At 38.8% G+C, this 16,780-nt stretch overlaps 1 protein-coding gene across 7 annotated transcripts in view; it reads right to left on the reverse strand.

Moving 5' to 3' along the window:
- ST3GAL3 (ST3 beta-galactoside alpha-2,3-sialyltransferase 3) overlaps positions 1-16,780 on the reverse strand; it is a 190,842-nt gene that overhangs the window by 127,095 nt on the left and 46,967 nt on the right. For 6 of the 7 annotated variants that reach the window (XM_064455274.1, XM_064455272.1, XM_064455271.1 and 3 more), the window contains one exon: positions 15,143-15,185. The exons of the other annotated variant lie outside the window; for it this stretch is intronic. In XM_064455274.1, coding sequence (XP_064311344.1) covers positions 15,143-15,185 — 43 coding nt within the window. The remainder of the gene's footprint in view (positions 1-15,142; positions 15,186-16,780) is intronic. 7 annotated transcript variants of the gene reach the window in all.

A 16,780-nucleotide genomic window follows, 5' to 3' on the forward strand; every position in this document is an offset into this window, starting at 1 on the left:
TTCTTTTAATATCAAATATGAGAACACCACCCTAGTTAATTCCTTCATTATGTCTTAATCAGGGACAGCATGTCATCCTCATAGGACTGGAATCTAAATCCATTTTAAAAAGACATTACTAATAAAACTCAGTGCTTGGACTACTAAAAAAAAATGTCCACAAAGTTCACATAATTCAATATTACAAAATCTACTCTAAGAGACATATTTTGCCTCTTTGCCTTCCACATGGAATTACACTGTGGATTGTGAAAACTGAAAAATTTCATCTGCTTAAGATGATCTTATGTGAGTTCTTTGGCCTTGGGGTTTCTTTCTCTTTGGTCCAAAATAACCTAAGTCATACCTATACAGCAGCTCTACAAAGTGTATGTCATGAAACCTGAAGAATAAATAGGAGACATGATGAGAACATGAAATCAAAGGCATGTAAGACAGTGGTTATTATGAAATAAAATTGAAATAATATGAGCAAGTAATTTGGCAGATAAAAAAGGGGGAGATCACTAAATGAAAGCAGTTAATGCTGAGACCCCATATCTATACCACATGAGATTCCCCATCCCTGGAAAAATACAAAGTCAGGTTGGACGGGGCTCTGAGCAACCTGATCTAGCTGAAGATGTCCCTGCTCATTGCAGGAGGGTTGGACTAGATGACCTTTAAAGGTCCCTTCTAACCCAAACTGCTCTATGATTCAGGACATTTTATTTTAGACAGGACTCCAGTCAGATTCCCTGGGTCAGATGGATACATCACATACATACAGGGCTCAATGTTGGCTGGAAGGCAATGTTTCAGTTTGGATTCTTATGTCCCCAATTAAATATTGTTGCATTTTGTAGACTCCTGGAATAAAGCTTTCAGTTTCGTTTCCCCCAAATAAGCCCAGGGCTGCATTTCAAAGCCAGTTTGTGAACTCAGTCAGGATGCAGTAAGAAACAATTATGGGATTTGCTTTAAAATTGCAGGACTGCTCCAAACAAGACTAATGAAGACAACCAAAGTGGCTAGGGTGTAAGTTTGTTTATATTTTAATTCATATTAAAGGGTCACAGAACTTGAATGGTACTGGTATTATACATCAGTTGTAGTCTAGTAAATAGACACGCTTCCAGTCCTTAATATGTTTTTTTCATAATATCTCATATGCTTCTGAAGCAACAAATCCCATCTGAGGGGGGAAAACCCTGAAAGAAAACCATAAAGCAGCCCTCCCTTCCCAACTGTCAGGGACTTCTACTAAAGAGACAGATGAGAAAGTGAGTGACCCATCAACTTTCCCCTTCATTACAGACTGTCAGCCTCACAACAAATACTACCAGTTCACTTAAAGGCATGGGAGGACACCTTTAGCAAGTCTGGTGATGCAGCTGCTCTTCTCTCCTTCACAGCTCCTGCTATTCAGTCAGAGGAAGAGAAGTCATTAATAACAGCAGCCTTCGCCTATGTAGCAGTCAATCCCCAAACACCAGTAGCAGCCAGGGCCTGAAAAAAAGAATGTATTTGCACATCTGACTTTATAAGTGAAGTCATGATCATCACGTCATTGTGACAGTCAGAATCTCCATGAGTGCAAGACACTATGGAAACAAGATGAGCTAATGAACCCTCCTCTTGGTACATGGCTGGAGCTCCACGTTCAACAGGAGTGCAGCATGGTTTAGGAGCACTGAGACAAAAGGTTAAGGAACTCTGATTACAGCTCTGTTAGAAGTTTCCAAACTTTGGTTTAAAGAATTACACAGCCTGATCGTGTGATATTTGCTATTTTTCCAGTTCCAGCTGAGGGAAAACTAAACAAACAAAAGAAAGGAATTAGAAAATAGAAGAGGAAAAACAGAATGCTTACACTGAAAGAGACAGGAAATGCATCTATCACACTATAGCCAGCTAAATAGATGTAAATATTTTCAAATGTTACTTCACTATGTAAGCAAATTCCTCAAGGAGGTTGTATGACCAAATACGAGAAGAGATGGCCCAAATCCCTCTCTCTAAAAAGATATGATGCACGCTAAAAAAAAATGTCCTGTCTGCTTCTCCACCAACAATTGTGGTCTCTCATGAAATTAATTTCTTAACAGCGAAGATAATCAACACATACTTTTATTTATTTATTTGGACTACTCAAGAACACCAGCTGAAGAAGATTAGGTTACATTAAACTGGTCCAGGAAAACAAAGTTTTAAAGACATTCTACCAAAACCCATGACCCACCTCCACAGCCCTGAATGAAGACATGACATGAAATCAATGCTACCCTTGGGAAATGCACGCTAGGCGGGGGGGAGGGGAGGGGGCACTGACAGCTGAAGACCACTGACATCGGCAATACCAGTCACCCTTTGTGAAACATTGTCTTTGCACAAAACACACTGAAAAAGTTCCATCTACATAAAGAGGCACGAGAATCCTACTTCCTTATGAAATTCCATTCCTGGTCTTTGACATACTATGAATTAGATTACTAGGCAGAAGAAAGAATTTCAGATTAGTCTCAGCAGTGCTAAATACATAAACATCTTTGGAAACACAGCTATAAGTGATTTCTCCATCAGAAAGGACTATATCGTTGTATCATCGCTTATAGTTCACAGAATCCAACGAGCCTGCCCGGACCTTCTCAATTAATAACCTTTTATTAACTCCTAAAAAAGTGTTGGGATTCTCGTGGAAAAAAGAATCACAAGTTTTCAAGCTAGAAAATTTTTGTTTGTTTGTTTTAAATAAGTAAATAAAGAAACTGAGTTTATAAAACCAGATTCAAAAGGATGCAGATAAAAATCCAAGTAAAGTCCATGGCACATTTTGTATGTGACCTCATGCTGCATACTCCTCCAAGAATTGAGTAATGTCCCTGATCTCCTTTGGTTTTTGTACACGTTCCCCTTTTTTTAAAATTTCTGCTTCTGTTACATCTTACCTTTAAGACTGGCTGCACAGAGAAAAAGCAGGATTGTGTTCAAATAGACACAGATAAAGAGTAAAGAAAACAGTCCATTTGAGGGTTTGTTTGTGTTTTTAGAGAAACATGGAAAGGAGAAAACAACTGGCTGAAATACCAATTGTTAGACTAAACAAAAAGCATGAAATACAGCAATTTTATTTTCACAGAAGGCAGCTGTTTACCAAAGAAAAAATAAATTAAAAATATCAAGATAACTGTTCCCTGAGTTTATTTATTAATCTTTGTCCAAAAGACACTTGTAACAATGAAGTAACTTGCTGATAGTCAACATGATTTCTGAATATATATTATTGGACTTTTTTCTACTCCAGTTTCCATAGATCCAAAGTTACTGGTTTTTGTCCTTGGAAATAAGTATCAACATTCTGCTTTTCCAGATAAGAGACAAGCATGACCTAATGGAGGATAGTCACTTTTTTGCAGATAGGATGTGTTAGGGCTCATTTAGCAGTCAAAAAACTCTCAGCAGTAAATGGGGATTCCTACCTGAACTGCTTTCTGAAAGAACTCTCTAAAGAATGTCTAAATACACTGTTTCTCCAAAGTCAGAAATGATAGCGCTCCCTAATATTAGAACATGTAATTCTCAAAACCTGCGAATATTACATGCTGTGATTCTCTATTTAAACATCTCTCAAAACTCACTGTTAGCACAACGGCTATAAAAATTAAAAGTCTGATGGAAAATAAAACACTCACCTATCACATGCATTTTTGGCCAAATGAAGGAATGCAAGAAAATAAATTGAAATGTCATAATTTTGTTGCTGTAACCCTTAAGTCTTCATCACCAACCCTCATCTGTTACATCTACAAATGGGCAGTGCTTTCCTTGGATCAGGAACAGTGTTTTTCTATTTGTAGTGTAATGAATCCAGCACTGTAGGTCCAGGAGAGACAAACAAGTGCTAGAGAGATGAGAATAAGTAATTCAACCCAATTAGAATCCAGGAATCCCCTGCTCAGACTAGTAGGAACCGGTACATCTGAAAAAAGGATACTCCCTCAAAGCCGACAGCTGTGGGGGAAAAGATCAACTAAGAATTCCTGAAGCACCATAGCCAAAATGACAGTTTTATGTCTGTGGGTACTACAGTTTAGTAGATTTGAATGTCAAAATCCAGTGCTAAGCAGTTTTAAATGCCAAATGAGAAAAATCAGTTACACTAAGGTTTTAATCACCTAATCTTCCTTCTGAAAAAACGTAGTTCTTTTCATTTCAGAACACAGCCAAGCTATGGACTGCTTCATTTCAGAGAACCTCAGTGTTTAGCTAGGTGTGAGAGCACACTGGCACAGCAGAATGCCATGGAAAAGCTCAACAGCGATTTATTATTCACTATTTCCCCTGTCATCGGAACATCAACCAAAATTACCCTAAAGACAGTAAAACATGGACAGAAGGAAGCAATTCTTTCATATAATATGCAGTTAATCAGTAGATTTCTTTATGTTAGTATGTTATAGAAGCCAGATGTATAGATGGGATCAAAAACTATTAAGAGGTATAACAGCATCCCCAACTCAGGAACACCAAAGCTTCCTCTCCTCAGAAGCTGAAGAGTGACACTAGAACAAGGATTGTTTCACACCAGTGTTATTTTTTCTCCTTCCCTAAACAATTCTGGGGAGCACTTTAAGACAATACATTGGGGCAGGTGAATCTTTGGTCTGGCCATTTTTATTTTCCCACAGAAGTTGTTTGGCCCTTTTTGGTGCAGCAGCAGATCTATTGAGCAGGCAACTGGCAGAGACCAAACCTTAGGGGAATAAATCTCACCTGGAAAATCTCTCTCAGCTACCTGATAGTACATCTTTGAAAAGAACAGTTCACAACACCCTCCCTCCTTTTCAGTTTCTTTGGTAACTTTTCTTTGGAAGATCGGGACAGCCTGGGAAGGAATAACGACTCCTCTTAAGCAAAGAAAACTAAGACTCTGGATACGGCAAGGGTTGGTTTTTTTTTTCCCCCTGGGCTGGACTGAGACTAAGAGGGAAAAACACTGGTCAGTGAATAAATTGCTTTACATGATATGTAGAGGTGACCTCACAACTGGGGAATGTGGTTTAACAGTAGTTGTACAATATAGTCATGAGGCTCTGAATTTTTTCTCACTCTTCTTTCTGAAGTAGTAGTCAAAAAAAGCAGCCTTCACCGACTTCTATTAGAGACAGATGTCATTAATTCAAACAGACATCAATTAAATAAGTACCACACTGAAGTATTAAGAGGATAAAGGCTATATATTGGGAGAAAAATGTTTCCTCCAGAAACCTTGCTGTAAATACAGAGCATAACCCTGACCAGGAGGAACCCTTGCAGATACTGTGCCCTCACAAAACTAACAAAAAATCCAAACTGCTTTAGGGTAAAAAGTTAAGAATAGCCAGAACTCTTAACAGTAAGGACAGCTGCAGAGCCACCCAGATCAAAAAACCCTCTTGTTTACTCCATACATTGTTCTAGTGAATGCTCTTCTGCTAAGATAACTTTTTTTTTTCCACTTCAAAGTGCACCTGCTTGTCTGAAAAGGCCATCTAACAAACATCCAAACTGCCATATGTAACCACACTGAGACAGAGAACAGAATAAAGTTTGAGACAAAGAACAGTGAACTGTGATTAATTGTGAACAATTAATCAGACTTTCCATCTTATATCACCCCTAACTTTACTGAACATCAGTCCGACATCAGAAGGAGGCTATTCGTGGCTCTCCCAAAGAGAGAGGAAAGTGGTTTTTTGAAGATGTTTGGTGTACAGGCTAAAGGGGAGTTCCAAGGCTGAGCATTGACAGAATTTTCCCTTTTCAACAGGACAGATGCTATCTTCTCCTCCTTGTTAATTCATCAGAATAGCAACACTTCACAAAATCACCTGAGCCTCTGTTCCATGATGATAAAATACAGCTTTGCATCCTGTACAGATCAGAGTCCCTGACTCAAAGAGTCAAATGACACAACCACCTTCGGGGATTTCTGCCTTCAATGATGTAAAAAAAGGGTCATTAAGAGACCATGAAAAGGAGCAGGAGGAATGCACTCAACACTTCACAGCTATATAGGACACTGCTCACATTTTTCAGGTCTTCAAGACTCCTTTTTAAATGAGAGGCGGGGAAGTTATTTCTAAGCAGGAATTAAAAGGTCTGAAATCAAACAGAAGTACCCAAACACATTCAATATGCAAAAACATTGTTTGTTGGCTTTTCAGTTTATCCTTCTTTAACAAGCTGGAACAGATTGCATGGCAGACAAGGAAGAAACAGCACATACATGTTCTGTCAGTCTTCTGTCCCTCCCTTTGCGGTCCTGATTTTCATTGCTGAAAGCAGAACTAGGGCTGCAGCTAGTGCCAGGAGTAGCATTTCCGCCTGTTTTTATTTCTGCTGTGAGCTGAGAAAGAATCACATGGGCTTCTGTGTAGTGTAAGAGTACAAAGTGTTTAATAAAAATTAATTTAGTAGTTTGGTTTTCTCAAAAGCAACTAGAGAAAACCTCATCCGAGTCTCACAACTAAACTCAAGCATCCATAACCTCAAAAACATCTTACAGCAAGAACTGCTACATGACTCCCTCCCCAACATGGCACAGACACAGCTGTAAAATAATCTTCCTGCCACAAAGTAGCCTTCATCATGTTTTGTTCATTGCAATGGGCACCACACAGCACCAGCTCTCCCACCAGCCCTTGTCAGGCCTGGGGTCCTTTAGAGTACTTCCCCAGTGCAGATTTGTCAAGGATGCTAACAACAACATCATGAGCCCTCAAGGAAAAAGCATAATCTAAAATTATCAACCTAATCAAAACTTACCTTGTGTCCTTCAGTCCTAGAACAACTTGAAACAGTAAAATAAAGGGATTTTTACTACACAAGACTTACTCTCAGGTTTCCAGTCACAAGACTGGAAACAGAACAAGTAAAATAAAATACACCTCTGGATTATATTTAACAGGGTTCCTTCAGATTCTCTACCTAGAGTTCCTCTATAGCCTATCATTGCTGTAGAAAGCTAAGGATCATGGTTGTACAGCAGGTTGTACTACCTGGTAGGTCACCATCTTCTCTTCTGCTAGGCGATTTCTTCTAAAGCACAGCAATACGGCTTCCTGCTGTCTTTTAGCATAAACGAAATAGTGGTTTCTTACCTAATAGATTATAATCACGGCTGTTAAAAGTGTGTCTTTGTTTTACTGTCCTTCCCCAGCATACAAGAAGTCTGGATGTGTTTGTTCCACCAAACTCTTTCCTGCCTTGATACATATTCTTAAAATTTATGTATGCCATTCTTAGCGCATAAATATAGACAGCAAATCTTTGATGTCTCTGGTCACATTACAGCAGTGCAGAAGACAAATTTAGAGGCAGGCTGAGTAAAGCAAGCTGTCTCTTCCCATACACCCCATTTACAAAACCTCCTCACAGCCAGCTACAGAAAAATATAAATTAGGAGCTGACAGCTAAGCTGTGTCTAGATACTCTGAGGAACACTCTTGCTATGGTAAGTGGCATGCTTCAGAGGCTGGCTTGATACACAGTACAACATTCCCTTGCTGGAATACTTTTAATTGCTATTCAACCATCAGATTATGATTCCCTAAAACGTTTCTAAGGGGGAAACAAAAGGGAAGGAGATCTCTCTTTGGAGATGGAACAGACCTGGTCTGCAAGTGGGATCTATGTCAAGCCGTGCAGGTGCAGAAGAGTTGATGCGTGGTGATCACATACATGCCTTTAGGATTTCCAGCATAGGGAACTCTTGCATTAGTTTCATGATAAGCTCACAACTGATTTGATTCGGGACAGACATCAACAAATCGCGTCTTTCCACAATGGGTGCTGGTACTTTGTTCAATATGACCAATACCAAGAAAACAATAACGAACACCAGTGTTTTAACATAAATCCATATCAAAACCCATGATCCCGCAGAACGTCCAATCCTTGCAGTGAACTGTATAGCCAATTAAAATTAGAATGAGACTAATCCTTTGGTGGTCTTAACGCCATATTTCTAACCTCTTTAACTGAAGTTTTTTGAATGATCAATGCTTAGATAGCCCAATCCGTTCAATTTTCTTAAGCTACTCAGAGAGCAAGGTCTTTGTAGGAGGATATTCAGTGACTAGAAACTTAAGCCTACCAGTGCAGAAGCTGACCAAAACTAATTTATCTGAGTTTTAGAATGATTTTCTGATGAAAGAACATGAAGTGTGGCTTTTCATATGCTCATCTCCCAAAAGGATAAAGCAAGAGGAAGGCCCCATGTCATTTATGAACTTACAGATAATCCCTGAATTGGGCTTTGCTACTACAGTAAATTTAGCCTTCTGTGAATGCAACAACCGCAACAATTTTTGCTCAAACAACAGTTAATAGAAATTTGTAAAGTTAAGTAGTTGTAACCATATCCACCCCAGGAAAACAAACATACATACCTGTATTTAATTAGGTTAATGCTACTGTTGGTGAAGAACTACAAGCAAAATAAGTGTTCCACCTTGCGGATATGGAGGGGGAAAAAGAGAACTGAGCCTTTTCTTTATAGACTTCCCAGTTTTTATACAACTAGTCTGGCTTGTGAAAAGAACACAAAATGTGCAAATCCAGTCCTAAGAGGAACATATCAAGAAAAAACTCAAACTCATGCATACTAGGGACCTCCATGGACATTCACTTGAAAAACAAGCCCATCTGACAACAAGTGTTTCCCATTTAACATGCACACTAATTGGAACTATAAGTTTTAACTTCTTTTTTTTTTTTTTTGGTGTGGAAACTCATATTGGCCATTATGTTCTTGTGCTCAGAATCAAAAACGGGTTGGAAAGCTTGAGTCATTCCTTTTTACTTTTAAAATATTTGTACATCAACTTTCTGCCAAGAATATGGAGAACCCCTAGTGTCTGAAGATTTATTAATAATCTCTAGCAGTCCAAAAAGCTGCTACTTTAGAAATTCTTGCAAGAATGTTGTCCAAACATACCGATTCTAAAGCATATAAACTTAGGTATCTGCTGCTTGAATTTTTGTTGTTGATATCGAGCACTTTTTTTCCACATCCAAACAGAGCAAAATGCCATGTATTTACTGCACGCTCCTACCTGTTCTATAAATACAATGTCACTGTTTTTCTTTATACTCTCAGTAGAACTATTTTTCCATTAACATTTTTCTTATGAAACTGAACTTGTTGGGGCAAACAGTATAAAGCTGCTCTAAACAATGCCCAGCCATTCATATTTTTTTGCTTTACATTCTTTTCCCACATGGTTCGGTTCATAATTACTTCCAGCTTCAGGAAGCTAGCCCTTTTAAAAGAACCAAACAATTTTTTTACTTTGTTTGCACTTAACAAATCAGGTAATGAATCAGCTCTACCTAAGTAGCCAGCAGTTCTCATTACTTCAGTCTTTCTCTTCTTCATTCACTGAGGTTAAGTCTAACCCAGGAATCCCAGTTAGATAACGGAGACTCACGTGAGAAATCCTTATGAGAATTCCAATGGATCAAAAGTGGGGGAGAAAAAAAAACCTGAAATGAGCTAAGAAGAGCAAACCAAAAAACTGAGGATGGCAGTTACATCCCACCCAAACATGGGAGGTTTGATGGATGAACAACAAATGGCCCAGTAATTGAATCGCTGTGAATAGCTAGGGTTCATTTTCTTAAATATTGGAAATGCTCAAACCATTAGTACAAATTGAAAGAGATTAGGTAGAAGGACATGAATTAAAAGTCAAAGACAAATCTGAAGTGAAAGAAAGAAAAATAACCAACTGCCAGGAAAATACCAATGTCAAAGTATGCTAAGCCTTGAAATAATCTTTCAGAAAAAGCATCAGGACGCTCTCGCTTGTGATAGTCAGAATCCCCCCGTTTAGCCCACAAGACACACTCTTACTCCTGCCTAGGCATGACAGGAGATCACTGGGACTTGTCACTTTTCTTATTTTGCCCCTCAGGATCGCAGGAACACAAAAAGACAAATGGGAAGGGAAACAGGGCACAAAGAAATCCCACAGCAGCAGGCACGGGGAGAGTCCAGCATTCCAACACGTTTATTGCTTATTTTTACAGTGCTTAATGGCTAAGTACCACACATAGACCCAAACGGTTTCAAAGCAACCTCCTACCCTAGAAACAAAATGAGGGGAAGGGGCTCTGCTTCAGTTCTTCATTATTAAATCTCTGAAGTAAAGAAATTTCAACAAACAGAAGTAACCCAATCTGTGTGTTTCCCTAGCCCAAACTCCCTCCATTTTTACAGTCTTTTCAAAGTCTAGATCAGGTTTCGTTTGAGTTTGCAGGGTGAAGGTTGTTATTTCTGGCTTCCTCCTCAACCCCCCCAAAAAATTCAGTTTCTTTGTCTTTTTAAAGCAATGTTTGACATTAGCATGAGTATTCAAAAAAATCTTTATTGCACCTCCCAAATCTATAATAGTGGAAAAACACATGAATACACAGTATCACAAAACGTCTACCAAAGCAGAGAGCCCACGGGAAAAAATATTCTTCCTTTTAATTAAGTACCACCTAAAAATTCCCTAAGTACCAAATATAAAATATACCCCATATATCACATAAATACAGTATATTAACTATGTATTATGTTACTGAGATCAACCATACTGATCTAGTAGTAATTTTTCCAACTGAGATAGCTTTTTTTTTTTGCCTGTTTCTACGTTTAAAAAAATTTACTTTCTCTCTCAAGCTAATACATTACAATACCCACTATCTTTCTTTTTTAAGTGAAGAATGATCCCAGTAAGTTCAAGCACATCTTCTAACATTTGCAGAACTTTGAGGGAGTGGTTCTTCCCCAAATTCAAATCCTGGAATGCTTCCTCCTTCACTCATCAGCCAAGATTTTAACATCCAAGGTTTTGACCTGACTGTGGCACCAGGTGAAGAGACCCACCATCACCCATGGGAGGCTTTTTTCTGGCTGTTGTTTAGAAGCATCAAATCACCAATCTAACTGCTTAAGTACCTTTGAAAATAGATTTTGAAGGATGTGTTTGAAATGAGGACAGAAGCAGCAGTCCCTAGCTTCCACCTCACCAAGCAAATGGCATGCTGGCCATGGAATGACCCCTGGTATAGAAGCGTGAGGACTACCAATGCAAGGGAAGAGCTCCCAAATCACACAGATTATTACAAAAAAGGGGCTCTTCACATGTGTAAGACAAATGGATCTACACTTGTAATAGCCAAGGCATACTCAAAAGTAACTGTTAAGGTGACTAAACCAAGCATTCACAGACTAGTAAGTGACGGAATCAAGAACGACCATGCAGCCTTCAGCTGGGCCCACTAAACAAGCATTAAGATACCATCTATAATTAACTACATGATCATATCTGATCCTCCTGCAGAAATCTCATTTAATTCAATGCAGAGATTCTGCTCAGAGAATGATTCAGAATTTGTAGTGAATGAGACTCTTGTTTCTAGGACCTGGCCAGCCTCAAAGAACTACTACAATATAAATATTTAATAATAATAAAAGCATGCAAGCCTTTGCCAAGCACAGATGTTAGAAAGCAACTGCAAATCTTGGCATTTGGTGGCACCTAGTAATCCACTGGCTGAGTCACTAATGTGATTGATGGCCTTAAGTTGTTCAGGAACTCTTGGCCCCTCCAAGATTAAGACCATGAATTGTACTGTATTTTTTGTATAAGTACTTTTCTCTACACAACCAGTAAATATTGGATTTTATTCTTAACGGTTTTTAAATCGTTTGTGGTGCTGCTGCTTGGGAATCCTCTTTACCTGGGAGAAAATTATGTGACTGGCCTGTCTCCCTACTTTGACCATATTTTGTTTTGACATTCTAATTTTGGTAATGATGTTATGGTTGGTACAAGTATCTGGTCCTGAGGAGACTTAGGTCTTGGTTTGACTAAGAAAACAACTAATTCATAAACTTTCAGCTTTCCATTCATCCTGTATTTTTTTAAGCAACCCCTACCTGGATATCATCCTACTTTTTAAAAGCTAAAAAGATTTTCTAAAGAAGAGTTAGCCTAAGCACAGACAGCAGAAAGGAAGTACCTTCCTTCTTGACAGTCTCTTTTCTGACAAGCTCAGAGCAATAACACATCTGGTCAAAACCTGTCATTTCCATGAAGCATTTGTACAGTGTCTTTAAAACTGGCCATCCCGTTCCAGGTGAGACCCCTGGCCATACCAACATCCCTAATGCTATAGCAAGGCATGCATCAGAGACAGTTCCTAGAGAAAACACTTCTCAAGTACTTCTGACAGATTTCTTTTCAAAATGAACAAATCTGGTTTCATCACCATTTCCATGAACTCAAAGAGAACCAGTGAGCAGAATCATTACATTGCTGTAACCACAACAGAATGTATTATACCTGAATAACGTGCCCTGGACATCTACAGGGTAGAGGACACTAAAGTAGTAATAGCTGAAAAAATTAAAGATGCAAACAGACACATAACTATTTATTCATGTCACACTTTCCTCTGTATAATGTTATTTAAAATGCAAGTCAGAAAGCACTTAAGTTTTAATGCAGATCTTTGTAGAAAATGTTAGTCCTCCAGGTCTTAGGTTAAACGGCATCAACTAACACAGCCAGGAACAGATTTTGAACAAATGAAAGGTTAAGAAAAAGAAAACTAATCATTGCACTAGGCTTTCACGTGCTGTCAATTAAGTGAACCCTATAAAGTTATGATCTATGGCAAAATTCCACCAGAATGATTATATCACAACAGACATAATTTAATTACTTCTGCTAATGAACATATCCCTTTCAACTCTAAGCAAATTTTTTTAACCAGAAAGTGCTTCTACGATGGTACCATCTTGACCAAGTCGCAGAAAGCACTGAATTCAGCAGGCACTTAGAAAACTTATTTGCTACTCTGACCACACACGGTGAGCTTGTAGAACAGCAGCAAATTCCTCTAGGATGTCACCCATTTTTCTTTCCAAATTTATTTAGTATGTTTTATGGTATTTTCAGGGTTTTTTCTGGCTCCATTGCTGTTAAAGAAATATCATAGAATAATTCAGGCTGGAAGGGAACTCTGCAGGTCATCAGGTCCATTCTCACAGTAGGGCCAGCTTTACTTTCACAGAAGAAAAACAACAACAAACCAAACTAACAAACCAAAACAAACAAAAAAAAGGAAAAGGGGGGAAAACCCAACAAAGGACAATTACAGTAAAAAAAGTAGTTTCACCTATGTATAGTACTTGCTTTCTTTGCTCCTTAACTTAGCTTCATAGTACTTATTTTAATCATGCTGATACTATTACAAGCCTTTCCAGAAGCTAACTTTATGGCTTTGAAAAGCAAATATGCACATTTAGGGTGCTATATAAATATATTTTTTAAAGTAGTCAACAAAATCCTTCTTTAATAAAAATAATGGAGAGTTTTTATCATGGGCAGGTTTTAACAGAAAAAATTAGGGTTTTGGAAGCCCTCCAGCAGGTAAAAACTTCATTTGGCCTCATACTAGTATAAGAAGGAGCAGGCTATGTCTGAAAGAGCTGTAATCTAAGTAGATAAGTCAGCAAAGAGGGAAAAAAGGATGTAACAGAGGCTTGAGGGGAAGGAAGACTCAATGGGACTTGCTAAAAGCAACAAAGAAACAGCGAACAGAGAAGGAGGAATAGGAAGAGCAAGTCTGAAGCACTGGTCTGAACACAGCACAGGCTGGTATCCAAAGCTGGTATGCCAAAAGTGTGTGGGCAGTCAATGGGCACGCTCAATAAATCGGACATAACATGCAAAAAATAAATAAAAAAATAAAAATTAGACTACTTAAAAACCACTTTTCCCTTACCAACACCAAGACTTTCATTCAAAGGTCACTTACCCACTTCACAATTTTGGACTAATCGCTTTGCTTTGACTGCTACATGTATAAATTGAAGATAATGTATCATCTCATTTCAAGTGTTGTAAGGGTACATACACTACTGTCTCTAAATCACAAGGATGTCCCAACACAGAAAATTCAATAAAGACAATTGGTAACTGTGCAACTAGCACAGGTTCCAGACAGCATGCCACAAAAACCACACAGAACACTATTAAATAAGACCAGAAAGAAGTCTTGACCAGCTATTCACACAGTAAACACTATCCTTCCTGCACACTGAATGAGATAAATGGCCTTTAGAAATTACAAAAAAAAAAGAAATCAATATTCCTTCTTTCTCATACGTGCTCTTCTACAGCACCTTTTTGCCAGATAAATTACTATAGTTGAGTTTAGGTACCCAGCTGCTTCTGTAAAAGAAGTTCCTACCTAGAGACTTTCTCATTTGCAAACAGCTGTTCCCAACACACCTGTGAGATTTTTATTTCATTACTCCCAAGCTGCTCAGCAAGACTAAACTTCAATGTTCCACCCTAGAAGTACAATAGAACTTCCTAGATGTTAAGAATGGTTTTTATATTAACATGATACATTGTACAGGGGATGTATCCTCAAGTCACTCAAAGCCACTGGACTGCTTCAGTGCCTTTAAGTGGTAGAGGCAGGTTTTTAGTTATCTTTTTGCTCCCAGTACCAAAATCTCTGCATGGCTGTTGACCTCATAAGCAGAGTCGCTAGTGACCCCTAGTGTTAAGAAGTTCAGTCTCAATTTGACTGATTTATGGCAAGAAGCATGAAGAGTATGATTCTTCAACACTTTGTTATTCTGACATAGAAAATGGTCACTGCCTTGTGTTGAGGTTCTTTCCACTTCAGTCTACAAACAAAAATAGTAATATCCATTTCTAAAGAAACATGTGGAAAGGAAATATAAACTTCTATGCATCCCAGTAAACTGCAGATTGACATTCCTTCTGCTTTCAAATGTTTAATATATTTTTTCTCATTTAGAAGATTAACAGTAAGTTATCTAAAGCAGACTGACAGTCATGGCTTCAGGTGGACATTTATAGCCTCTTGATCAGTCATTAAGGAATTAATGACAGTGAACCACAATCCAAGCTGGCCAGCAAAGCCTGGTGTAAGGAAAGAAGTTGTAATTGTCAGGCTGCTGCAGGACTTGGCTGTCCCAGGTAGAAGGGTATAGTCCAGTGAGCCAACTGCCCAGGTGACACAGAAGTTGCTTACACCAGAAATCTGTAACTACAGAAACAAAGAGTCCTACTGTTCTACTTACAATTTTGAGTCCAGGTTCAGGAGAAAGCCCAGTTTGTCATATTCTGGAAAACAAAAGCAAGGGACACAATATCATAAAAACTGCAAGTGTCTCCTCTGCAAAGGCACCAAAACCAAAAAGCAGCAAGTCCTTATGGTACGGCAATAATTATTTCCAACTGAAAATAGCTATATCGTAATTTCCAGGCGCTAGCAGCAATTATCACAGATTATTCCCAAATTAACATTTCTGAATCTCTGGGAAAGAAAAAAAAAGCAAGAGAATGTGCGTGTAATCATTAATTTAGAAATCACAAAATCATAGAACGGTAGGCATTGGAAGGGACCTCCGGAGATCATCTTGTCCAACTCCCCTGCTTGAGCAGGTACATCTAGGGCAGGGGGCACAGGAACGCATCCAGGTGGGATTTGAATGTCTCCAGGGAAGGGACTCCACACCCTCCCTGGGCAGCCTGTGCCACTGCTCTGGCACCCGCACAGGGAAGAAGTTTTTCCTCATATTCAGGTGGAACTTCCTGTGTTCCAGCTTGTGCCCATTGCCCCTTGGCCTGGCGTTGGGCACCACTGAAAACAGTCCTGCCCCATCCTCTTGACACCCACCCTTCAGGTATTTAAGTATTGACAAGATCCCCCCTCAGTCTTCTCTTCTCCAGGCTGAACAAACCCAGGTGTCTCAGCCTTTCCTCATAAGAGAGATAATCACTAGATATCACTAGATACCTCTCATAAGAGGGACAATCACTAGAATTAAGAAAGATATTGGTAAGTCATAATAGAAGCAAAGCACTACTGAAACCGCTCATGCACTGATATTTATTCCTGCTTGCAGGAGAAATCATTTTGCCAGTAATTTATATGACAAACATTCCTCCTAGGTAGGTGGTAGACCTTTGAAATTTTTCTTGATTCCTTGCCTCTTCCAACCCACAACTTTATAATCAACAGCCCTTCTTCAAGAGAAAGACATTCATGGTGGCAAAAATGCTTCAAGTTCAGGTGATGTTGTTCAGTAGGAAACTGCAAAGTCATAGTTTATGCCATAAAAAGGGAACAGCTTCAGAAACAAAGTTATCACTCAGAATATTTAAGTCCTGTATAAAGTAAGCTTTGCATTCAGCATCTTTGGGTACATTGTGATCTTGTAAATCACATACTTGATATAAAATTTAAAACTATTAGAATTCACATGGGATACACAAGAAAAACTAAAAGATGTAGCGTCCTCCTTGCGTTGTTGGGTTAAGCTCAGGGGCCTCCTCACACTGAGAACCACCAGGTCTCACTACCAGACAATAAAAAAAACCCAATGCAAACAGAGCGGTAAAAGATAATCCCTCCAGAGCTAAACGATCAGGATGTATTAAGAAAAAAGTCTCATAGCCTTTTAGAAAGAGCTCAGTGGAAACAGAGAAGTTTGCTTTCCTTATGAAACACTGCCAGAATTTCTGCAGTAGTTTACCTAACAGGATCACAAGCTTTTCATGCTGTCACTTACCGGCAGAACAGGAAAGCCTAAACATGTACCTAAGACAAGATGATTGCACCAGATAGGTCAGTATAAACTGTGCCATTGATTTCAATCCCATTAAGATCTCGAGCCAAGGGAAGAATTATGTTTGACATAACTTAGGTAACAGAA

This window comes from Phalacrocorax carbo, chromosome 6 (genome assembly GCF_963921805.1).
Source record: "Phalacrocorax carbo chromosome 6, bPhaCar2.1, whole genome shotgun sequence".
Lineage (NCBI taxonomy): Eukaryota > Metazoa > Chordata > Aves > Suliformes > Phalacrocoracidae > Phalacrocorax > Phalacrocorax carbo.